Raw genomic sequence first — 26,352 nt, forward strand, 5'->3', positions numbered from 1 at the left:
ATATTGGCCATAAAGGCATATGGAAAGGAAATAAATTTTCGTGGTAATTTCGAAGAGGAAAGAGATTCAATAGGGTGTTCGTGTGTAGCGAAAGTGCGGCCGAAGTTAGACAGCTGTATTTTCCTCGTAGCCCTCTTCCTCCCCCCGCGTTCACCGAAGCAGATGAAAACAAACACTAACGATGGCGGCGCCGGGAAGCGGCCGGCCGAAGGGCTTAGAGCAGGAGTGATCGCTTGAGTTGTGAGGAGAGTCAAGCAGCTCCGGTCGACGTGTGTGCGACGACTCGCTCAGTCTTGAGAGCGAATACTGGGGGTGTTCGATCCACGAGCCTCCTGAGGGGTGAACTGTCTGCGACCCGGGCTGTCAGTGCTGCTCCGGAGCGCAGAACCCTCGGCCGGGAGGCGCAGCTGGCCGGCCCCGGGCCCCTGCCTCCGTAATGAGAGCCCCGAGCCACTCTTTGTGTCGCAGCTTTGCAGGTACTAACTTTGGAGGGGATACCCCCAGATCTCTCAGCGCCCCCGGGTGGGAGGCTATGGATCTGCGGCTCGTCGGGGGCCTCCTTGGGAAGCTGAAGCTGACCAGCCACAGTTCAGTCCCCTGAGCTTTCTCTGGGAAGTCGGGTTGGTGTAGGCTACACTGGGCCTTGATTGTTCCCAGTCTTTACAAAGATCCCAGGGCTTTCGTCTCTACTTTCTCAGTTCTTTGGGTGAAGTCCTAAGGGGTTTTGGAGATAATTTGGGGTTCGTAACTCCGGGGTTGGGTACCAATATGAGTTTGGTTAGGTTTTCATTCAATCAAGATTTGCTGAGTGCCAAATATGTACTCCGCGTGTAGGTGAGGGTGACTGTTGACTAGTGAAAAAAGGGACCCAAGGTTCACGACTCTCTTCTTACTGGCAGTGGAACGACCTGAGGAAACCTGCGATCCATTCTCATTAAATAAATCTCTGGGTAAGTGGCTAAGCACCTTCTTGGGTTCATCACTAACGCATCTCAGTTTTCCTGGTCAATTCAGAGTAACGTTACACTTGCAGTGTTTCTTCCTCTTCTGGGCATCCTACCTCTACAAAGAGGAAAAAGAGGGAGAGATATCTGGAGAAGGAATGTGAATGAATGAATATTAAAGAAAAAAAAGTACCTGTTTTCTTATTCTTAGTTTAAAACTCATCTCCTAAGATGGTAGAATCTTATTGAGCACCTTCAATGGGAGGTGTGCAATAATAAGAAACAATAGATCCTTCCCTTACACTAAGTCAACCTCCAGATTTTCATGTGTTGTTTTATGAGTGTTCTTTTCATGTGTGGGTATTGTGGCTCCAACTACATTACAAACGTTTTGTTTTCAACTCCCTTTTCCACAAGGATTTATAAGAGCAGAAGTCTTACAGATGTTTGTAGAATGGAATCCAGAGTTGTTATTTTTAGTACACATGGATGATGAAAAAGTGCTGGAGCATGTGTCACATAGACTGATTTGTATAGTAAAACACATGTAAATTTATTCACTGTTCCCAAATTGTATCCCGTTGCCTATAAAATTAAGAAGACGATGAAAAAAAAAAAAAGGAAAAAAAGAAGACGACGATGGCAACTTTTGAGATTTACATTTCATAAAATTTATAAACCACTGGGTTTTCCATTATTGTACTTACACCTAACAATAATTATTGAATACTTGTATTTTTTCCCTCAAGAGTGGATATTAAAATTGAAGCAGATCTTCAGCTACTAAACACTCCGAATTGTAATATATATGTGTGTGTGTATATGTATATATATATATATATATATATATATATATAAAATATATTTCTTTATTGATTTCAGAGAGGAAGGGAGAGGGAGAGAGAGCTAGAAACATCAATGATGAGAGAGAATCATTGATTGGCTGCCTCCTGCAAGTTCCCTACTGGGGATAGAACCCGCAACCCCAGTATATGCCCTTGGCCGGAATCGAACACGGGACCCTTCAATCCACAGGCCGATGCTCTATCCACTGAGCCAAACCGGCTAGGGCCAAATTATAATATTTTATTTAGGGATTAAATCAGTTAGACACAGTGGGATCCTACCATATACTGGAATTGTACTGTATTGAGGTCGGGGCAATAAATCTTTTTCCTTATTGTCTTTCCTGCCCCCATCCACCCAACTGCATTAGCTTATATCTTCCATGATGACTCAGCAGGGTGTCTATAGCCTAAATGCAAAAATAGCCTAAGACATTAACTTTTGAGCTTCCAAAGTCTAAAGTGTTACTATATAAGTGATTTTTCAAGGCTATTTTTTACTATTTCGAAAAAGTAACCACTGTAGAATTTATTGCACCTTCTGGAAAAAAAGTTATTTAATCTTAATAATGCCTAGAAGTCCCTAAAACTTTGTTTTTAAATATTTATTTTCCTTTTAAAGTCCTTTTTACTTTATCACAGAAGAGATGAATAATTACATTCATAACACTGGTTGGAGAGCTGCTTAGATCACAGAGAATGAAGAGTATACTTTAAAAAATTCCTCACTATTATGACCTTTTATTATTCAAATTAAAGTTTTTTGTTTTGTTTTAAATTTATTGTAGAGAGAGAGAAAGAGAGAGAAGCATCAATTTATTGTTCTTATTTATGCATTCATTGGTTGCTTCTTGTATGTGCCCTGACCCGGGATCAAATCCACACAACCTTGGCGTTTTGGGATGATGCTCTAACCAACTGAACTGTCTGGCAGTATCCATAGCCAATGAGATTTATCCAAGGTGCGATTATTGCTAATTGAAAAGAAAAAACAAAAATGCAGGCTGGCCTGACCTGAGTGGCTCAGTAGGTTGAACGTTGTCGGGTGCACCAAAAAATTGCCGTTGCCATACTCGATCAGAGCACATATCTGTGTTGCGGGTCCCATCTCTGGTTGGGGCACGTATGGAAGGCAACCAACAGATGTTTCTCTGTCTCTCACTCTTTCTCCCCCTCAGTTTTATTTTTATTTTTATTTTTTTAAATATATTTTATTGATTTCTTACAGAGAGCAAGGGAGAGGGATAGAGAGTTAGAAACATTGATGAGAGAGAAACATTGATCAGCTGCCTCCTGCACACTCCCTACTGGGGATGTGCCCCAACCAAGGTACATGCCCTTGACCGGAATCGAACCTGGGACCTTTCAGTCCGCAGGCCGACGCTCTGTCCACTGAGCCAAACCGGTTAGGGCATCCCCCTCAGTTTTAAAAATCATTTTTTTAAAAAAAAAACTCACCGTTCTGCTAATATTTGAGCTGCCATATTGCCTAGTATTATTATTTATCATCTTTTTTTTTTATCATTTTATAAGAAATGAAGATTGGCCCTAGCCGGTTCAACTCAGTGGTTAGAGCATTGGCCCAAGGACAGAAGGGTCATGGGTTCTGGTCCAGGGCATGTACCTTGGTTGAGGCTCTATCCCTGACCCTGCTTTTGGTCCAAGCGCATGCAGGAGGCAACCAATTGATGTGTCTCTCTCACATCGATGTTTCCCTCTCTCTGTCGCTCCCCCTCCCTTCCATTCTCTCTGAAAATCAGTGGTAAAAAAGATATCCTCGGGTGAGGATTAAAAAAAAAGAGGCCCTGGCCGGTTTGGCTCAGTGGATGGAGCGTCGGCCTGCGGACTGAAAGGTCCCAGGTTCGATTCCGGCCAAGGGCATGTACCTTGGTTGTGGGCAAGTCCTCAGTGGGAGGTGTGCAGGAGGCAGCTGATTGATGTTTCTCTCTCTCGATGTTTCTAACTCTCTATCCCTCTCCCTTCCCCTCTGTAAAAAATCAATAAAATATATATTTAAAAAAAAAAGAAACAGATTTGAGTGACTTGCATATATATATATGTATGAGACTTGGTTTTATTATTCAGATCCTCTGTATTTTTTATATCTACTTGAGTGCTCAAAGAGGTATGTTGTGTCTTCAGGTATATTTTTGTTTTTATCAAGCTCTGCTAGTATCTCTAGGAATTTTTTTTTTTAATAATTTATTGATTTTTTACAGAGAGGAAGGGAGAGAGATAGAGAGTTAGAAACATCGATGAGAGAGAAACATCGATCAGCTGCCTCCTACACATCTCCCACTGGGGATGTGCCCGCAACCCAGGTACATGCCCTTGACCGGAATCGAACCTGGGACCTTTCAGTCCGCAAGCCGACGCTCTATCCACTGAGCCAAACCGGTTTCGGCTGTCTAGGAATTTTTGCTTCATGTATTTTATTGCTATATTGCTAATGTAAAGGTTTATGGCCCTGGCTGGTGTGGCTGGTCGGCCATCGCATGGGTTAGATTCTGTCTAGGGCATGTACCTGGGTTGCAGGTTTGATCCCTGGCCCTGTTCAGGGTACCTGTGGGAGGAAACCAATTGATGTGCCTGTCTGTCTTTCCCTGTCTCCCTCTCTCTCCTCTCTCTCCTCTCTCTCCCCTGCCCTCACTCCTTTCCACTCTCTTTAAAAATCAGTGGAAAAGATATCCTTGGGTAAGGATTAACAAAACAAAACCAAATATTTATGGATGTTACATTTTTCAGAGATTATCACTACTCAATGTCCCTTTCAGTCTCATTTCATAACTTTTGACCTGGAATTCCATTATAAATACTTCTGCTTTCTTTTTGTCCTTTTTCTTTCCTCTTCCTCTTTTTTCAAACTGAGTATATCTGCTTATTTCTTTACTTTTAAATTTTCTTTGTAACTCTTTTCGGTATGAAGATGATTTCAGTTTTTAAACTTTGGTGTTTCTCATTTGTCTACAAAGAACTTTCTAAATGGAATAAAGGATCTTTGTATTTTAATAATAACTCTGATGCCTGAAGTGGGGAAATGACTGTTTTGTTCAGTTTGCTCTTGAACTTAACTATTTTGTCTCGTTAACTGTTTCAAACTTACAATATTGAGCTATTTATTTATTAAAATATATTTTCATTGATTTCTGAGAGGAATGGAGAGGGAGAGAGAGATAGAAACACCAATGATGAGAATCATTGATTGGCTGCTTCCTGCACACCCCCTACTGAGGATTGAGCCTACAACCTGGCATGTGCCCTTGACTGGAATCAAACCTGGGACCCAGTCAGACGCTCTATCCACTGAGCCAAGTCAGCTACAGCACAATATTGAGCTTTCTAGTACCTGAAGCCAAAACATTAAAAAATTAGGTTAAAAATTAGAAAATATAGACATTATATAATCTCTTGCCAAATCATTCAGTTGTTTCTTTGAAATTATTTGCTCTGCCCTTCATTTTTTGATGTGTCACCTTAATCCAGTGTGTAAATTATCCCACATAATTTTAGTAAAGGTAGAATTACTAAAATAGCTTTCTCACTGATCAATGATTCTCTCTCATCATTGATGTTTCTATCTCTCCCTCTCCCTTCCTCTCTGAAATCAATAAAAATATATTTTTAAAAAAAGATTAAAAAAAACCCAGCTTTCCCTCTGGCTTCCCTGTTTTTTGTTAATTGAAACCTTATTAAACTTTTTGCAGTCAGCCCTTAAATCCTTTAAAATATCTCCCATCCATTCTGTTTCCAAATCATTGTAACTAAAGTGTTAGCCTTGCCCACAAATCTGAATTATTGCCAAGAACCTAATTGGTTTCCCTGCTTTTCATACTCAAAGCTATTATACAACATGTCAGCAAAGCTGTTTCTAAAGCACCATTCAGATGATACTACTACTCTGTTATTTCCTCTCCTCAAAACCTACTCAGTACAGATCAGGCTCTAGCATTGCATTTAAGACTCTCATGGTCTGGCCCCAACCAGTCATACGACATCCCCATCCATACACAATTCTCTAAAAAACTGGAATACTTTATCATTCTAAGGCCATTTTGATCTCTGTTGCTTTAAACCTCTTTGTGTTCTTCTAACCCTAAATGCTTTCTTCCTCATGTCAGCTCCATTTCAAACTATTCAACCTGGGGGTATTATGATGTGCTTCATGAAATCCATAAACCCCCTGCAAACGTTCCCATATATGTGCATTTTTTTCTGGAGAAAGGGCTTATCTTGCCATCAGATTCTCAAAAAAAGTCCATAAACCTCCCTAAAGTTAAACTGATTTAGTGGCCTTTTGAAGGAATGTAAATTAACTCATGTTATGCTTTAACAAAGTTTTTGTCTCACTAAAATTTAGTTCTTAATATGCTGGCTAATAAGTCATTTTTAATACTTAGGTTATATTTAAAGCTCAAAGATTCAGATTCAGATAAAATGTCTTATCTTCATTCATTTTGTAGGTCTCTAGATTTAGCTCTTTGTGTAGAATTTATTTTCCTCAAAAGATATTATGATAATTTTTTTTCACTTTGGCTCTTTAGTTAGAGGGGAATTTTTTCTCCTTCCTACATGACTAGTCATACAGCTCGTAGACAATACTATCTCTGTATGCTTTGATGTAGCTATCCCTTTTAAAAGATAATAGTCAAATTTTAAAGCATTTTTTCTGTTTTAGATTCCCATAGGCAATGGAAACTGATCTCAATTCCCAGGACAGAAAGGACCTGGACAAGTTCATTAAATTTTTTGCCCTCAAGGTAATATCCATTCTCTTGATCTTAGAACTGTTGGAAATAACTTCCGTGCTTTTCCCTTTTTGGAAATATAGCATAACAGCTTGCAGCTTGCCCATTCTAATGGATATTCTGTCTGTTGTAAACTAAACTGTGAAGTTTGGGGGTGGTACTGGGGGTGTAACTAAAAAGTAGCTTCCAATTTTCCACAGCTACTTGTTCAAAAAAAAATTTTTTTTGCAAGGCTGTTTGCAGAAATGTCAAACTATTATGCCAGGTTATTGGCACAGTATGTTCCCTGGATGTGTGAACAAAGACTGTGGACCAGAATGGATAGCCTTTTGGGCATCTTTCCCTAAACATCACACAACTGAAATGTCTTTCATTTATTGTTCCATTCTGGTAAATGAGGAATTAAAACTGAATTTTGAATGCTTTAGAAGTTATATTTTCCTAAATCTAAAAATTATTTCCATTTCTATCACTCCTTCCTCTCAAACATTACCATGTAAGAACAATCCACACAGTAGATGCTGGTTGTAAAATTAGTTGGAAGACGTTTGCCATATGGGCCAAAAGATAGGAATAATTGTGGAATCCGTGGTTTAAATCTACTAGGATTACATAAGTATATGGCAATGAATATTTACACCTACTGTTGGACTTGTTTCTTTATGAAAGTCAGAGCCACCATGTGCAACTTTCCTTCTGCCATGTGAGAACATTGCAGGTTCTAAGTCTCAAACTGTAAATCCTCTAATTGGTTGACACTGTGTCTTGGGGAATATTTACAGTATTCTTTTTGTATAGTGTTTTTTCCTATCTGTTCTTGAATATTTTGAGTTTCTAAAGTATAGTTATAATTATTGGCATCTTTTAAAACCTGCTTTGTAAGGGTTTTAATCCTGATTGGAAAGCAAACCAACTTAAAATTTTTCATCTTAGATTTTTTTTGGTATTTTTTTTTAGACTGTTCAAGTGATTGTCCAGGCTCGACTTGGCGAGAAGATTTGTACTCGTTCATCTTCATCCCCAACGGGTTCAGATTGGGTAAAATTCCTATTCTTTGCTAAGGGGTATACACTGCGGTGTTTATTACAAGGAATCACAGGGCAGTAATAAGGGATACTGTTTATAGTATTACTAAACCATAACATTAAAATATCTAATTCCATTTGATCCATTCACTTGGAAAGTATGTTTTTCATTGAATGTTAGTCCTGGATTTGGTTCTTGGCTTTCTGCTGTTTTAGGTGAAAAGCTTAGTCTCTAGGAAACAAAAATATCTTGTTACTAATTTTTGTCCTAGGTCATTAGCAGTTTCAAGTTGAACTTTGGGGCTTTGATGCAGGATACCTCTTATGGGGAAAGAAAAAGTGAATGAATGTCGTTAGTCAAAGCAGTGCCTGCATTACCCAACATACAGTCTGACTGCTTTATGTTTCTATAATGCTTTCTGTGAGTGAAAAGTCCTTTTCGTCTTCCAGTTCAATTTAGCAATCAAAGACATCCCAGAGGTTACACATGAAGCAAAGAAGGCACTGGCAGGGCAGCTGCCTGCCGTCGGAAGATCTATGTGTGTGGAGATCTCACTCAAGACTTCTGAGGTAAGGTTGTGGCTAGGATGGATCTTAACTTGACACTCAAATCTCTTCATACTCTGGTTCTAACTCAGCCCTATTCCTGCACCTTCCCTCTGTGAACTTCTCTCATCATTCTCTGAGAGGTCATGTTTTTTGTACTTTTTCTTCCAACCACCTGGAATATAGGCTCATCACTCGCATCTTTGTATATATCATCTGTATGTGACATGTTTCTACTTATCCTCAAGACTCACATGCTCTAGAAAATCTTCCCCTTCTAGAGGGAGAGGTAACTGTTTTAGACTTCCCATGTACTTTGTTTGTATTCATTTCTAGAGTAGAACTTGCTGTATTGTGGGGGGTTTTTTGTTTATTTGTTTATTTTGTTTACCTTATTCCACATTAGGATTGAGGCAGGTATTGTTACTTGTGTGTTTATTAATCTGTTTGCACTACAAGATTGTGAGACTGCATGGTATAATGAAAAACAGATGGAGTTTGGAGCTACACAGACCCAAGTTCAGGTCTCAGCTGAGTGACTTTGGCCAAATTACTTAACCCCATCCCCACCAACACTACCTAACTAACACAATACTTCCCAGTGTTGCAGAGCTACAATATTTTTTCATTTAATCCTTATTTGTAAAGAGGCTAAAATGACACAGTAGGCAATTATTACATCTTCCTGTTCATACTTTATACTTTTATTCTGGAGTTCAACATCTATGCTACATCTTATTTACCTTTGTAGTTCTTCAAATTCTTTCTGAAATGAGGCAGGATATAAGTAAATAATCATCTCTGTGCCTAATACAGTGCCTGGGATGGCATGTAGAAAGCTCTCAATGAATTTTATTGAATGAATATTGCCAATACTTATTTCATGAAAACCTTAGAACCAAATAAAACAAAACTTCCTATTCTTTATTGAATTGCCAGTTAGTATACTATAATTTATTTTTTTTAGTGATTCATAGGGAGTCCAAAAGAAATCCCTCGAATAACTCTTTCCTCTCCGAGACATCGTGAAATCCGACTGTAAACTATTCTGATTGTCTTAGAGAAACCACACCAACTTATTTTGGGTACTTCCTGTTATCCATCCCTCTTTTGGGGAAGAGGGGTGTAGGGGAAATGATTCAAATTCATTGCATCATTTAGAAACGACACTATAATGAAAAGGATGTATATTAAGGGCACATATTTAACTTTGACCTAGAGCAAATACAGTTCTTTATTCCACAAACTAACGACGCTTACTCTCAAACATAAAAAAAATGCCCTCTGCCAACGGATTAGTAAAAAGGTTACTTGTGTTCAAAATATGTGACTATCCTTCTCACTAAGTGACACATAGGAGTGTTACAGGGTTGAGGGATTCTGGCTTTAGTCTTCTCTTTTTCTTACCTACTCAGTACTAAATCTGTTCAGAGTAACACAGAGAGAGACTGAACAGTTTGGCTATAGACATCAGATAGCTAAAAAGATTTAAGTAAAGAGATTATTAGATATCTTTAGTTGTAGGTGTCACCTGAAAATACCCCTCTAGAATTGGAGAGAATTCATTGGAAGTGTTGGCCTTACTGAAGAGCAATTTGGATATACTAGCAAAAGTCTTCAAAGCATGAATACTTTTTTATCTAACAATTCTACTTCTAGAAATTTGCATTAAGAAATTAATTCAATGTATGTGCAAAGTTTTATTCTCAAGGCTATTTATTATAATGTTGTTTGTAGTAGTGAAAAATTAGAAACAACCTGTATGTACAAATATGGGGGGAACTGATTGGATAAAATGATGGTCATGTTTTGGAATACTATCCTATATAATAAAAGCCTAATATGCAAATTGACTGTATGGCAGAATGACCCGTGGAACGACCAGTCGCTATGACGTACACTGACTACCAGGGGGCAGATGCTCAATGCAGGAGCTGCCTCCAACCCATAGGCCCCAGGCCAGCCAAGGCGGGTGCCAGCTGGGGGCCCCCGATCGCCCTGCAGGTTACCCCACAGAGGGCGGTGACCAGGGGCGGGGCCGATGAGTGGGCGGTGCCAGGCCAGCCAAGGAGGGTGCCAGTGGGGGCCCCCTGATCGCCCCACCAGTTGCCCCACAGATCAGCCTTGATCGCTGGCCAGGCTGAGGGACCTTACCCGTGCACGAATTTCATGCACTGGGCCTCTAGTTTAAAATAATGCAGAATTTTTAATTATAAGGATAATTCTATGTTATATCCTATATAATAAAAGCCTACTATGCTAAGTATCCGACTGTTTGACTCTTCAACCAGTTGCTAGGATGCACACTGACCACCAGGAGGTAGATGCTCTTGACCAGTAGGTTAGCTTGCTGCTGGGTCTGGCTGATCAGACTGGGCAAGATGGGCTGGACATGCCCTGGAGCCTTCCCACGGTCCCTCCCCAACCCCAGTTGTGCATCGGTGGGGTCCCTCAGCCTGGCCTGCACCCTCTCACAATCTGGGACCCCTCAGGGGATGTCAGAGAGCTGGTTTCAGCCTGATTCCACAGGCTAGGCTGAGGAACCCCACTGGTGCATGAATCCGTGCGCTGGGCCTTTAGGTTATTAATAAAAAAACTGGGTGATAAAAATAGTATATATGGTCTGATCTCACTCTTAGAAAAGTGACTGGATTATAAATTATCTTTTTTTCCTTTTTTGCTTAGTTATACTTTTCTAATATGTTTTATAGTGACTATATAGTGCTTCCTAAGAAAAAGAAGATAACTTTTAAAAACCAAATAAAATTGAAATATCTTTCATTTGTCCCATCTATAGGGAGATTCCATGGAACTAGAAATTTGGTGTCTTGAAATGAATGAAAAGTAAGTTCTCTATCTTCGGTTCCTTGGTTGTGGAGGCTGAGGATAAAGCAGATGACATCATGTGAAAAACAGGGCTTTGTTATCAGTCATGGAGGGTGTTTTGCTCACTTAACAAAACCAGTAGAGCTTCGCTACAATGCTCATGCTTGGCTTCCAGCCCTAGCACAGAGATGACCTTCAGAGGGAGCATTAGTCCAGAGAGAATTCAGACATCACAGGGAAAGGAGCGGAGAGAAAGCTGAAAGGGTTTGTTGTTTTCCCAGAGTACAGATAGTTCTCTGATTAAATCCCTAGGGAGTTCTTGTAACATGACTACTCTATTTTGTCTGTTTTCTGTGTGGCAGACGTCCAATGAGATTTCCCCTCCCTACTTCTTATACAGTGTTGGTCATAGGTTGGGAATGCATGTTATTCCCCTTCTGTATTTTCTTCTTTCAAGGCAGATTAGCTTACCTCCTGCCTGAAGTTTCACTTTTCAAGAAGGTTATACATATAGAAAAATAGAGGAAATAGCAACGCATCAAGAGAAAAATTTTTGTAATAAAAATATGTAGTATGGGATTTTTTTGGTAAAAATAGAGAGCCTGTGCCAGGTTATAGTCCAAAATTTTAGTACCAAACAGATGTGTAGAGGTAAACAGCTCATAAGATGGTACATTGAAATTGTGATTGCACCTTCATTAATATAACTGCAACATTGAATTACTGTCTTTATTTTATTTTTTTAATATATTTTTATTGACTTTAGAGAAGGAGAGAGAGCTAGAAACATCAGTGATGAGAGATAATCATTGATCAGCTGACTATTGCACACCCCCTACTGGGGATCGAGCCCACAGCCTGGGCATATGCCCTGAATGGGAATCCAACTGTGACCTCCTGGTTCGATGCTCAACCATTAAACCACACTGGCTGGGTTACTGTTTTTAATTGTGTTGCTTTATTTTTTAGAAAGATAACTGCTTCAACGCTAGAAAAAATATATTGGGTGCCTATTGGTGCCTGTCTGCCTGTGTCCAGTATATGAGAAAGTGAAACTTTGGTTTATTGACTTATTTCAGCAATGTGTTGGTAAACTGACAAATTGCACCTTTACTTCAGAGCATCTGTTAATAATTAATTTTACACATTTCTAGTGCTTAATTTTCAGTCATCTCTGTTGGCTGTCATACTCTGAAAGGTGTATTTGGACTGCAAAGCACTTTATATTCTGTCAGAAGTTATGAATAATGCTAACAAGTTAAGCTTGGTCAATAGATAGAACATAACTAATATCTCTGTAGCCATTGCATTTCTGTTCTTTGTTTTATGTAGTTGAATAGGAGGATGCTGATAGTGTCTTTGTGCTCCACAGGTGTGATAAAGAAATAAAAGTTTCCTACACTGTGTACAACAGACTGTCGTTGCTGCTGAAGTCTCTCCTGGCAATAACGAGGGTGACACCAGCTTATAGACTCTCCAGGAAACAAGGACATGAATATGTCATATTATACAGGTAAATAGCTCACCTTCTTAACTCACTTGTCTGCCTCATCACTTTGCACATTGTCTGACGGCATTCAGGTATTATTTATATTCTGTGATAAATTTTTGAATAGATGGTTGGTTGGATAGTTGATGCTATAGCTTTACTATGATTGTCAATCCATTTTTTCTTATGAACTCAGCTACCAAGTTCTTTGTCCTTTTGTTTGTCCACAGTCATGATTCCTATGTATTGGATTTTGAGGTTCTACTTACAGGACTTCAGAGCAGGGAAAGGAGCTCAAGACTTTAAAAAATAGACTATCCTGCCCTGGCTGATGTGGCTCAGTTTGTTGAGCATTGCACTGAGAGGATGCCAGTTTGATTCCAGGTCAGGGCACATGCCCAGAAGAGGGTGTGTGCAGGAGGCAGCCAATTGATGTTTCTCTCTCATTGATGTTGTTCTCCTCTTCCTTCCTCTCTCTAAAATCAATAACAACATTTTAAGAAAACAACACACATAAAAACAGACTATTCTGAGCAGATTGTAGCCTTCTATATTCCAGAATTAAAATAAAACTTTTTTTCTAACAAACTGCTAATTCAATTTATTTTTTATTTTTTATTTTTTTACAATATAATTTTATTGATTTCAGAGAGGAAGGGAGAGGGAAAGATATAGAAACATTAATGATGAGAGTGAATCATTGATTGGCTGCCTCCTTCAAGCCCCCTACTGGGGATCAAAACTGTAACCTGAGCATGTGCCCTTGACTGGAATCGAATTTGTGACCCTTGAGTCCATAGGCTGATTCTCTGTCCACTAAGCCAAACCAGCTAGGGCCAGTTTGTTTTTTAAACAGATTTTTTTAAAAAATATATACTTTATTGATTGACTTTTTACAGAGAGGAAGGGATAGGGATAGAGGGTTAGAAACATCGATCAGCTGCCTCCTGCACACTCCCTACTGGGGATGTGCCCGCAACCAAGGTACATGCCCTTGACTGGAATCAAACCTGGGACCCTTGAGTCCGCAGGCCGATGCTCTATCCACTGAGCCAAACCGGTTAGGGCCAGTTTGTTTTTTAATTAGTTTTGTGGATATAGAGAACTAGTCAACAATTCTTTGAGTATTGTCCTTGGAATATTTTACCTCAACAAATATTTATTGAGTGCTTTTTAAAAAAAATATATTTTTATTGATTTTAGAGAGGAAGGAAGAGGGAAAGAGAGATAGAAACAGCCATGATGAGAGAGAATCATGGATTGGCTGCCTCCTGCAAGTCCCCCACTGGGGATCGAGCCCACAACCTGGGCATGTGCTCTTGACCAGAATTGAACCTGGGACCTTTCAGTTTGCAGGCCGATGCTCTATCCACTGAGCCAAACAGACTAGGGCTGGGTGCTTTTTTAATGTAAGCATTGTCCTAGGTCCGAGGTAGAACTATACAGAGGCCCTGCCCTATGTGTGTTTCTAATCTAATGGGGAAAACAGTTTAGTACATTATGAGTACATGCATAATTTAATAAAAAGCAGGATTTGAAAACTGCATAGCAGTCTCAGGAAAAAAGAACTAGGAGAACATAGAGAGGGAACGTTGTTCTGGCTGGGAGATATAAGACAGGCTTCATGGAGGAAGTGGCTTTCAAGCTAGACCTTGAGGCAGAGAGAATTTCAGCAGATAGAAGGGGGAGAGGTAATTGTGCCAGGTGGGGACTACAACAGATGCAAGGCATAGAAATGGGGGTGGGGTATGAACTGTATCACGTTGTCTGATGGATCCAAGTGGCGGTGTAGAGTTTATGTAGGAAAGTGTGAGAGCACAGCATGGGAAGCCAGGAGTCCCATATCATCCAAGACCTTTTTTAATATTAGTGACCAGCCATTGGTTTTTAGCCTTTGGCTTACATGTATAGAGCTGGTTTTGAAAAGAATTCGAATAGCAGGATGGAAAGACTTAACTAGGTCTGTTGCAACAATATAGTACCTGAGAGTAGTTATTAAGTCATTTCTTTAACTTTTTTAGCAATAATCTAGCACCCTCCCCATGTTTATTTTTCCAGGTAGGGGAGAGAGGGAAGAAGAAGCTTATATATCAGCTGCCACTTAATTGTTCTTTTTGTCTCTCTTTTGTCGTTGTTAATCCTTACTTGAGGATATTTTTTTCATTGATTTTTTTAGAGAGAGTGGAAGGGAGGGAGGGGGACAAAGAGAGTGACAGATAGAATATGAATCATCAATGTAACAGACACACATTGTTTCCCATGTGCATTGTGACTGGGGTTCGAACCTGCAACCCAGGTACGTGACCTTGACTAGGAATCAAACCCACAACCCTTGGGTGCCTGGGCCGATGTGTACCATGCCAGCCAAGGCTATTTTTCTCATTCTTTAACCAGTCCTCTCACCATATACACCCCCTTGCCTGCAGCTTAATTAAAGTAGTAGCACTATTGCTCCATTAGGAGAGGTGTTCATGTAGATAAGAAAGTAAAAGTTTGTTTTATTTTGTTTCTAGGTGCTTGCTTTAGAGGCCATTAGAATAAAGAATCTGGTAACATCTTTTTCTTTCTTCCCTGCAGGATATATTTTGGTGAAGTTCAGCTGAATGGCTTAGGAGAAGGTATGTATTAAAGTTGAAAAGCATTTGTAGTGTTAAGAACTCTCTTGACTTAAGAGATGGGCTTTGGTGCTGCCTGTAATAATATGCAGCTTATGATTTTAATATGTCTGATACAAGTAAGGAAAAGACAGGCACGTGGTTCCAAGAGCCACTAGAAAATGAATAATTTTCCCAAAGTTCCAATAACTCAGCATTGTTTCTTATTCTTTATACAATTGTCTGTTTCCTAATTTTCTACAATGAGCATGTTAAATGTTTCTGATAAGCATTCAATTTGAAAAATTGGAAATGAAACCGAGAAAATCAGGAAACAGCAAAGCCCTGACTCTTTTCCATACTCAGCTCTGGGGTGGCAGCTTGAGTGGGAGTGTAGTTACTTCATAAATTTCAGGTGTTTGTCGCCCTAACTGGTTTGGCTCAGTGGATAGAGTGTTGGCCTGCGGACTGAAGGGTCCCAGGTTCGATTCCGGTCAAGGGCATGTGCCTTGGTTGTGGGCACATCCCCAGTAGGAGGTGTGCAGGAGGCAGCTGATTGATGTCTCTCTCTCATTGATGTTTCTAACTCTCTATCCTTCTCCCTTCCTCTTTGTGAAAAATTAATAAAACATATTAAAAAAAAAATTTTCCGGTGTTTGTGACAAACTACAAACTCCCGGTGCCCCTTGGTTCTCATTGAGCCTGTGACAGTCCAGGCAGGGTTGATTAGGACTCGCTAAAGCTTTTGGATTAACAAGTGTTATATCTCTTTAGAGGTAGTTGTCTGAAAATAGAGTGCTGTTTCCCTTGCTAATATTGGTCAATATAGAATTAATTGAAAGAAAAAAATAACACACATGAAATTGAGGCACTCAGGGTGCTACGTGGATAATGCCAGAGATTGTATAGGCTGAATGATTCAAGGAAAGAGCCTGGGGGCAGCATCAGTATTCTCTGGGGAGGAAGCTAATTATTTATCTCTTCTCCTAGGTTTCCAAACAGTTCGTGTTGGGACAGTGGGCACCCCTGTGGGCACCATCACTCTTTCTTGTGCTTACAGAATTAACTTGGCATTCATGTCCACAAGGTGAGGAAAGAGCATTGGAATCCAAAAGAACTCTTTCAAAGATATTAATGTTTCTTTCACCCAAACTCCATAGCTAAGCCTGCTGTTCAGCTTTGCCATTGCTGAAATCAGTTCCCTTCTGAAGAATAGAGTCAAGAGAGAGCCCAGTTTCATTGGAAAATCTTATTGAGTGTCCCAGAACCAACAATGTGGAGATGGTGGTTTATATTTGGGATGCGATAGTTAAGGGTCTGGTGGTTCCTGCTAATAGATATTAGGTGAGGGGCCCTCTGAGGACTTCAGGGAGGCTGGCAAGGCATTCTAACAAGTACTGCAATCTGCATATTGCGTTACAGGCAATTTGAGAGGACCCCACCTATCATGGGGATTATCATTGATCACTTTGTGGACCGTCCCTATCCCAGCTCCTCGCCCATGCACCCCTGCAATTACAGGTGAGGAATGTGAAAGGCACTTTCCCATACTGCAGCTAGCAGAAGCTTCCATCTGGCACAGGTACACAGGGCACCTTTATCAGCACTCACTGATGGGCCTGGGGCACTGATGGAGACACCACATGGAGAGAAATGGAATGGCTAGCTTCCTTTTTTGCTGCTGCCTATAAGGTACACCCAGACTTGGGGTATACAGAATGTCTCCCAAAATTCTTGGACATGTTGGATCTTGACAGTAGTGATTTGACTTAGAGATAAGAGTGGCAGTAATTTGTGGAATGTCCTTTGCAAATCAAATGGTTTTCAGGTTACCATTGGCACAATTCAGTTATACATGAGAATCAAGTATCTTCAGGCCTAGTTCCCAGAAAACAGTTCTAGAATTCTCTAGAGGTTGGAATAGATGTGTATCAGGAAGGATACTGCCTTTATGTGAAGGACTTCTGAAATTGGATAGGCTTGTCTTTGGAGTCTAGACTTTTGTGTTATTGTAGTCTGTTGCTGACAGTTCTTTGACCCCAACACTGGCCAGGCTTAAGCAGATATTCTCAAATGATATGTCAAGTAAGATGTTTGGGTTATTAAAAAAAAAAAGTCATTGTCAACCTCTAGATGCTGCTCTCTGGAAAGTAAAAGTTAGGCACAAAAGCTAACAATGTGTGTGAAGGACATTACAGAACCCATGGATCACCCTTATTTCTATTGTCCCGATTTAGAGTTAAAGACAGTCTGTTGTAAAGCTGCCTACATGGGCCTGGCTGGCGTGGCTCGGTGGTTGAGCATCGACCTATGAACCAAGAGGTCAAGGTTCGATCCCTCTTAGGGCACATGCCTGGGTTGCAGGCTTAATCCCTAGTGTGGGGCGTGCAAGAGGCAGCTAATCAATGATTCTTTCTCATCATTGATGTTTCTTTTTTAAAAAAATATATTTTATTGATTTTTTATAAAGAGGAAGGGAGGGGGATAGAGAGAAACATCGATGAGAGATAAACATCGGCCAGCTGCCTCCTGCACACCCCTCACAGGGGATGTGCCTGCAACCAAGGTGTACATGCCCTTGATTGGAATCGAACCTGGGACCCTTGAGTCCGCAGGTCGACGCTCTATCCACTGAGCCAAACCGGTTAGGGCATCATTGATGTTTCTATATTTCTCTCCTTCTCCCTTCCTCTCTGATATCAATAAAAATATACATTAAATAATAATAAAAATATGAAGTTACCTAGACGGTTTGGTCTGAAATTATGAGTACCCAGCAGAGCTCTCTTGCTGAACTCTTATGATCTCTGCCGAAAACAAACTTGCATCTCTTTGTGTCCTTTCTAAAATCGACTGCCACCCCCATAAAATTCATGATTTCCTTTCCCCTCACTATAGAACCGCTGGTGAGGACACTGGAGTAACGTATCCTTCTGTGGAAGATTCTCAAGAAGTGTGTACCACCTCTTTCTCCACCTCACCTCCATCCCAGGTAGGGGGAACAGGTTCTGGGGTGATGGTAGTTATTTGGCACATGGTAGTTATGGGTCTAATGAAATGGTGTCAAAATTTAGAGTTTCTTTTGATGGTGGGGGTGATTGTTTCAAGGGCTTCTTTTATGCGGTGAAGAAGAGCCTTCTTATCCAGCAGGTAATAATGCAGTAACCATTCTGAACCTACATTACATGTAACCTTGCCTTCCCAGGGACATCTTAAAATTCCCTAGAAAAATCAGTCACAGAATTCCATATGCATTCTCATACCAGGGAGATACTCTAACCTACCTTGTTAATTTGGTAGCTACTTCTTGTTTGAAGTGGTAAATATGGTTCCCAATAATGGACGAAGCACTGAAGGAGCCAATAATTATTTAGCATATTTTAGCATTTTGCCAGTTAGAAACGAGCAGTGCAGTTTTTCTTTTAATTTTTAAAATTTTTATAATGTTTTATTGATTTCAGAGATAGGAAGGGAGAAGGAGAGAGTGAAAGAAACACCAATGATAAGAGAGCATCATTGATCAGCTGCTTCTCCTACACACCCCCTACTGGGGATCCAGTCGGCAGCCCGGGCATGTGCCCTGACTGGGAATCAAACTGTGACCTCCTGGTTCATGGGTCAGTGCTCAACCACTGAGCCACACCAGCCTGGCAGTGCAGTTTTTCTTAATAGTTGACACAGATTTCTACCTATCTGCATTTTCTTTCTGAACATTTTTAACCATTTACTTTCCACTTGAGTCCATCTTCAGTGTCAAACTGAATTTCAATAAAACACAGGCTCCAAACAGTGTTCTCAGATTCCCAAGAGGAAGCACCTGTGTGGCCTTGTGTGATGTACATGGTACCGAGACTGCTTCCGCTAAGGAATCATTTTTGCCAGCTGGCTGAATTTCAGGCAGTTTCTTCCCTTCCATCCAAGTCTTTCATTTTCTGCCTCATTCATTGCCTGCAGATCCCTGCTTTGCCTGCCCAGCATCTCTATTCCATCCCTTTTGACTTTCACATTAGACAGTTTCTTCTAGACCAGTTCAGTTCTACTTTCCTTTAAACTGGGCCCAGATAATCACCATCTTATTTTGGGGACCCAACAAATTAATTTAGCTACCCATAAGTGTTTATTTTCTTTGGTTTTCAAATTAAGAAAATAATTTACTTTTATTCCATCCTGGGTTGTTAGGAGATATTGGATTAAAATTATGGTTCTAAGCTGTTTCAGAAGTAGAAGTTAGGCACAAAAACTAATTTGATGTGTGTGAAGGACATTACAGAATCCACGGGTCACTTATTTCTATTGTCCCAATTCAGAGTTAAAGAGCGCCTTATTGTAAAGTTGCCTAGACAGTTTGGTTTGGGATATTATTATTCCTCTCTCCACATCAATCTGTGTAGGCATGAGTGCTCTGGGGGTAGCTTCTGGTATGCTTACTGACATAGAGCAACACTGACCAAAAAAGGGGGGGGGGAGCCCACTTTCTTAATAGTGCACGTTAATGGAAGTGGATTACTTTTTAGATAATGAAATGTGAATATGTCAGGTTTAATGTTCTTTAAAGTTTTGTTTTTTAAGTAATAAATTCATAAACAATAAAGTTGTGACTTGGGAGATATGAGGGATGGTGATGCTGGGCCTGAACAAATCAGTTTGTCTATCTGATAGAGAGGGAATTTCACCCAGCTCCAAAAATAAAGGCAAGTTAAGTCATTTCTTTTCTTTTTTCTTTTTAAATATATTTCTTTATTGATTTCAGAGAGGAAGGGAGAAGAGAGAGATAGAAACATCAATGATGAGAGAGAATCATTGATCGGCTGCCTCCTGCACACCCCCTACTGGGGATCGAGCCCACAACCCAGGCATGTGCCCTTGGCGGGAATCGAACCTGGGACCCTTCAGTCCCCAAGCTGACACTCTATTCACTGAGCCAAGCCGGCTAGGGCAAAGTTAAGTCATTTCGGCATGGTATGTTTGCATAAAAGTTTGTTGACCTGTGTAAGGAGAACCTATCTTTTTTCGTGGTATCAGTTGCCTGTTGTGTCTTGTCACAGTTTAAAAGTAGATCACATCAAGATCTTATCAATACTGAGCACCCATGTGTGAGCCCTATTCCTATCCCTGAACACCTCTAATCAAGGTTGGTACAGTTTGGTGTAGAAATACTCATTTTGAACAGAGCGAGAAAATCATTTGCCATCGGGTCTCCTCATTCCTGTAAATACTGAAGTAGTTTCTTCCTTGGTTTAACTTAGGGAATTGCATAATTGTTCAGCAACTTCTATTTGAGCTTTTGCTAGAGTCCAATTAATACATGTTAATGTAATGTTTGTTTCACCAACAAAATAAGGATCATGTTGTCATTTGAGTCAAGAAATAGTTAACAGTTGTGATCCTGAACCTGCTATTGTGACTTAAGGTCCTACCGTCAATTCTAAGCATTAATTAGCTAGTTGGTGAGACTTATTAAAGATGGAACAGCAAGACCCAAAAATTAGAATAAGAATACACATGCGCCCTAACCAGTTTGGCTCAGTGGATAGAGCGTCGGCCTGCGGACTCAAGGGTCCCAGGTTCGATTCCGGTCAAGGGCATGTACCTTGGTTGCGGGCACATCCCCAGTAGGGGGTGTGCAGGAGGCAGCTGATGTTTCTCTCTTATCGATGTTTCTAACTCTCTATCCCTCTCCCTTCCTGTCTATAAAAAATCAATAAAATATATTTTAAAAAAAAGAAAGAATACACATGCATGCACACACTCAGCCCTATGCCTACATCTGTACACTCTAACTCATCTTCCCTGGAGTGGTGTAGGAAAGTGCAGCTGGGTACCTGGGTATTTTAAAGTTCCGGTCAACAAAGGTGAACTTTTTAAACCTGTCTCAAGATTCTGAGTCCCCAGAAAAAGGCATTCTAACATTTTAACCTGTTTCCTCCTTCATCCTGAGTACACCTTTTGGCTGCTCTTGGGCCCTTCCTATTGGCGGCCGTTCTCTAATATCCTCCCATCCTCTTGACTAAAGACAGACTAATGCTTGGTTTAGGGTTTTGTTTTGCCAAGTCATTCCAGCTCGACTCAGCTGTGTTTTCCACCTGCTCATCAGGGAGACACGCATGCAGTGGAGCACCCTGGGATAAATATCTCTTCAGATGCTTCCAGCCATCCTTTTGGGAAGGCAGTCATGCAGCTTTCTCCCCGTTTCAAGCCTGACCTCCATTGTGCATTTCAGCCTCTGTTGCTACTGCCCTTTGGAGTTTTTTCACTTCTTTCTCAAGTCCCTTTTCTTCTCTGTTTCTCTTGTCTCTGTTTGTATCCGTGCACAGTGTGTGTTTACTGTTACAAAGGCACATTTTCAGACCCCTACTCCTGTGGTGACGGATACCCTGAGGGTCCCCATGGCAGGACTGGCCTTTTCCCATCAAGTGAGTCCACTGGGAAGAAGGGGATAAATTAGATGGCATCTTTTTATTTAAAAATTGTAAATAAAGTACAGGGTATCGCTATTTAAATGTCCCCAAGTGTTCTGTGGGTTATTTTGAGGCTTGGTAATTGATTTTTAACAGGACATAGCCATAGCAAGAGCAGCCCAAAATAGGTTTTTTCAGTTGCCCCCTCCTAATGATGTGAAAAATACATGGAGTTATTTATATCTTCTTTCCAAATAAACAATCCAAGAGTGGTATTCTTTCTTTTTCAACATAAATAGGAGCCCTCCCATACCCAGAGGTGAGGGAGGGTGTGATTAGAGAGAAGCCTTCTGTTCCGAAGGGACCTCAAGGACGAAGGAGAAAATAGAATGACCTGAGAAATACCGATGACTTTGGCTCCAAGTTCTGCCCCGGCTTGTGCTCCACAGACCTGCTGGGCTGGACACAGAAACAGTTAGCTGAAAAAAGGGGGTGGCAAGGGAATCATTTGAGGCCTTGGTAAGGCCACAGAGCTTGGAACCTCAGTCCACTGCAAACAAGTCTGTTTTTTTTTCATTTAAAAAGAAATGTCCTGGTCTGTCCTTAACCCTTACATCAGGCCCCTAGGACCCTGAGGATGTAGGCTGGGATCCATTCCTTCCCTTTCTTCTAATCTTGATCATTAGTCATGCTCCAGGATTGCCTGTTTTTTCCTCCTCTTTTCCTCTGCCCTTTGTTTTTCTCTTGCTTAGCTCTCAAGCTCTCGCCTTTCCTATCAGCCTGCTGCCCTGGGCGTTGGATCAGCTGACCTGGCTTATCCAGTAGTGTTTGCAGCTGGCTTAAACACCACACATCCTCATCAGGTATCTTTAAAGATGGGGCAGACCCTGGGAGTTCCTGTGCTGCCTCCCTGCCCTGAGGCAGTTGAGAGGCCTCTTGAGATACCAGTTTCATTCTAAGTGTTTGGAAGCAAAGCTCTTCTGTGACTTTGGAGAACTAATGTGACTCTGAGAGGAAGGGGCCTCTTAAACTTCAGAAAAGCAAGAAGAGCTTCTCCCTCTTTCCTTTTCCTTCTGTAGTCATTGCCGTGCATGTCTCCCATTGACTGAGTCCCAGGGAGGATAAAGAGCCAAGGTTGCCTGCTCAGTAGATGGCAGCATTGGTGATGGAGAAACTCAGCCAGACACAGATACTATCATGCTAGGCCAGGATGTCTTCTGCCTGAGGCTGCCACAATTCACTGTATTTTTTCATTTTTCCCTAAAGCTAATGGTTCCAGGGAAGGAAGGTGGGGTACCTCTTGCTCCCAACCAGCCTGCTCACGGTGCCCAGGCTGATCAGGAGAGATTGGCAACCTACACCCCTTCTGACGGGGCCCACTGTGCTGCCACACCTTCTAGCAGGTGAGTTCCTGTCTTGGCTCTGCCCATGCTCAGGCCAGGGAGGGGCGGGTCTGCCCTGAAACACGCTTATTTGTTATTGGTAGAAAGTGGCTCTCAGCATTGGCTCAGGCTTGGCATCTGCGCCTTGAGTATGCATTCCTTAAAGTTCCCGGTAAGAATCTTATATTGCAGCTGGTGTGTAAGGAAGCTGGCCCGGCTTCACTAGTAACAGTAAGCAGCAGGGGCTTGGCTCCTACCACCTTCATCCAGTGAGGGGGTTTTCAGATGTTTTTCTTTTACCCAAGATTTATTCTCGTGGATTCGGTCTTCACTGCTTCCTGAGGACCAGACAGGGTGTGTACCGTGAATCTGAGCCATGGTGCCTCTGTGATGGTGGTCAGGATTGCTTTTCTTTTTCTGCTATGTGAGTGCTTCGTGGAGATCGTTTAGAAAACTATTTTTTCTCATTAAATATTTTTTTTAATCTTTTGTCTTTTTTTGGTTGCAGCAGTTGATACATTCTGTGAAATTTAAATGATACATTGATTAGATAGGAAATGAAAGTTTTCATAATCCCACCTTACAAAGATCACCACTGTTACCTCCTCTGAGAAGAGGAGAGGATTTCAGAAGAATTAAGTAACTTGCCTAAGAGCAGTTAGCTTGCAGAGCGGCTGGCACAAGCCTAGCCAGGCTCCTCGGACTTAAGTCCTGCTCACTCTTTCCATTACAGCGTAGCTCTCCCGTGGGAGCTGGGCTTCTTGGTCTGACCTGCCCTCCCTTGACTGGGAGTCCCCAGAGGTAATGACGCTGATTACCCTGCCACATCCTCAATGAACTTTTGGATAATAGAATAGAAATTCCTGGTTTTTTGTTTTGTTTTGTTTTTCATTCCCACGGTGGAGTGGTGGGAAGGGAATTGTTTGGGAAGGTCCAATTTTTGCACCTTCCATTAGGAAAAATAATTATTTTCATTCCTGACTTCCCAGCTTCTATCCTCTTATCCCTCCCCCTGTTAGATAATCAAAGGAAGATCCTGTTAGTCCTTTGACACTCTAGTTTTTGAGCCTCGGCTCCTAGGAGTAAAGACCGGACCCTGTACAGGAGGTTCTTAAATGCAGGTGGTCAGAGCACAGGCTTTCCTCAGTGGTTCTCCTCTTGGCTGGAGCCAGAGGCCACTTGGGGTTTACAGCCCTCGCCCCACCGTGAGCCCCTGCTTTCGGCCAGAAGAGCTTTCCTAGACGCCTCTGCTGCTCTCAGGGCTGTGGCTGCTGGTCTGGCAGCCACAACATGGGCCCTTGTTTCTCTGCTTGGAGCGCCCTCTCATCCAGGACCCAGCATCAGACTGGAGGGTCGCAGAGGGGTCAGTGGGAACAGTGACACTGAATGTATCCTTGACCGGAGGGATGTCGGGGGGTGAGGAGAGGGCAGGATTCGGAGCACAGAGGACCTCAGCCCTGGCGATTTGTCATGGGTTAAAAAGCTCTGGCTCTACAGACAGTTAAATTTGGGGCTCTCAACTTGGAATAATGTTCCTTGTGAGGTAAGGTTTAAATTTCAGCATTGTACTATACCATCTTAATTGCATTTTTAGATAACTAAGCAAAACCAAAATAAGGAGATGGAAAGCAGCTAAAATCTTGAGTCTGTCTGTAATTAATATTTAAATTACAGTTTTGGGGAGCTGCTTGCCTATATGTATGATTGCTATATGCATGATGACTGAAGCTTATTGCTGTTTCATAGAAGCTTTACACAATTGTAACACTGAATCGTGTTCACATACGCATAGTTTTAGTTGTTTCCGGAAATGTTTCCCTCTGCTCTCAATTTAAGAGGGCAGGGTGACAGTGGCAGCGGACAGAGTGCCGTTTCCCACTGAGTGGGTGGGCGGGGCAATTCCTGCCCTAGGCTGCAGCCCACAGAGGGTGGATTCGTGGGGAACCCAGGAGGCTCTGCTGTGGGCTGGGAATGAGTACTGACATTACATTTCTTTTCCAGCGAGGACACTGAAACCGTATCGAACAGTAGTGAGGGACGGGCCTCTCCCCATGATGTCTTGGAGACCATCTTTGCCCGAAAAGTGGGGGCTTTTGTCAACAAACCCATCAACCAGGTGAGTTTTCTGCCACTGCCACCTGCGAGCCACATCTGAGTGAGGACTTACAGGCGGGTCTCTTAACTTGGGATTTGTGCAGCTACCGACATTATGTTTGAATTGTATAAGTGTGTGTGAGAGTTTTTGTGAAGGGTGTTAATAACCTGTGACACCTTCCAGAAAAAGTTAAGAACTATTTATTGTAGGTGGTAGGAATAGCACCAGTTGTCTGACTGGTGGTGTCAGACCAAACCTGGGTTCAGCAACCTCGGTACTTGGGTTCTGGCTAGGAAAGAATTCAGAGCCAAGACCCAAACTGTAAGAGAACATTTATTGGGTAAGTTACAGAGATAGAGAAATAAGTAATTCTTAGTAGAAATGGGCTTAGGAAACAAATTATGGAGGTAAAGGAAGGGCCCTTGGAGCTTGGGAGTGAGGAAGCTAACGGTAAGGTGCATGGGGGGCTGAGGGGAAAGGGAAAGACACCAGCGGCTGTGCACCGAGTCCCTTCAGCCTAAGAGTTTTAAGGGTGGAGATTTTAGGGGAGGTCCCAGGGGAAGATCTCAATAAAATATTCAGTAGCTTTCCAGGTGTGTCCATTCAGGGTTGTGGTCTCCACTGATTGTCTGAACGGGGGTGGGGGTGTGTCTTTTTTATTTTTTAATATATTGTATTGACTTGAGAGAGGAAAGGAGAGGGAGAGGGAGAGAAACGTCAATGATGAGAGAGAATCATTGACTGGCTGCCTCTTGCATGCTCCCTGCTGGGGATCAAGCCCACTACCCAGGCATATGCCCTTACCAGGAATCTCAAACTGTGACCTCCTGGTTCATAGGTCAGTGCTCTACCACTGAGCCACACGAGCCAGGGGAGGGTGTCATTATTCAGTGATGCTGGTCCCCAAGTCCTCTGTGGCTGGTTTTGTTGCTTATCTGGGCCTGAAGCTGAAATACAACTGAGGCCTAGATGTTATCTCTAGGGAGGAAAGGTCAGGGGGTCCAAACCTCCAGACCAGACCAGTGATATGCTAGGGGAAGAAAAGTCATCCCCAGGTGACTTGAGGGTCCCACCCTACAGTTGATTGCTGGGTACCTGGGGTTTTCCATCCTGATGACCTTTTGTACTCGCCCATCGCCTCTCCTCTGCTCATGTCTGTCTAAAACTACCTACAACATATTCTTCTGTGATCTTTTAAGCCTCCTATAGTAGAGGGAGGCTAGACACCATTGAGTACAAACACAGTGCACTGAAGTGTCTGCCTCTGAAACTGGACAACCATTGGTTCTAGATGCCTGTCACTACTGGAGCCAATTAAGTGGAGACAGGGTTGAATTATACATGAGCATTTGTTCCAGTAATGCTGGCTGTATTGGAGGGTCATCCACAAAAATCTTCTCTGCAACCCGCCCCCTCCCATCAGTCAACTGCTTATATTGGGTAGGACAGAGAGTATTACCTGG

General features: G+C 41.8%; 1 protein-coding gene across 15 annotated transcripts in view; it reads left to right on the plus strand.

Moving 5' to 3' along the window:
• The first annotated feature begins 152 nt into the window (after positions 1–152).
• ATG13 (autophagy related 13) overlaps positions 153–26,352 on the plus strand; it is a 32,626-nt gene continuing 6,426 nt past the window's right edge. For 2 of the 15 annotated variants that reach the window (XM_081098514.1, XM_081098518.1), the window contains exons 1-14: positions 156–476; positions 900–950; positions 6,465–6,546; positions 7,492–7,572; positions 8,010–8,129; positions 10,903–10,949; positions 12,304–12,444; positions 14,998–15,038; positions 16,005–16,101; positions 16,437–16,535; positions 17,913–18,006; positions 22,165–22,275; positions 22,679–22,815; positions 24,796–24,910. In XM_081098514.1, coding sequence (XP_080954640.1) covers positions 6,478–6,546; positions 7,492–7,572; positions 8,010–8,129; positions 10,903–10,949; positions 12,304–12,444; positions 14,998–15,038; positions 16,005–16,101; positions 16,437–16,535; positions 17,913–18,006; positions 22,165–22,275; positions 22,679–22,815; positions 24,796–24,910 — 1,152 coding nt within the window. In that variant the 5' untranslated portion in view covers positions 156–476; positions 900–950; positions 6,465–6,477. Of the gene's footprint in view, positions 477–834; positions 951–6,464; positions 6,547–7,491; positions 7,573–8,009; positions 8,130–10,902; positions 10,950–12,303; positions 12,445–14,997; positions 15,039–16,004; positions 16,102–16,436; positions 16,536–17,912; positions 18,007–21,328; positions 21,428–22,164; positions 22,276–22,678; positions 22,816–24,795; positions 24,911–26,352 lie in introns of all 15 variants that reach the window. The other 13 variants (XM_081098513.1, XM_081098506.1, XM_081098515.1 and 10 more) reach the window with 13 other exon arrangements.

Source organism: Myotis nattereri (genome assembly GCF_964212035.1).
Source record: "Myotis nattereri genome assembly, chromosome: 9".
NCBI classification, from domain to species: domain Eukaryota; kingdom Metazoa; phylum Chordata; class Mammalia; order Chiroptera; family Vespertilionidae; genus Myotis; species Myotis nattereri.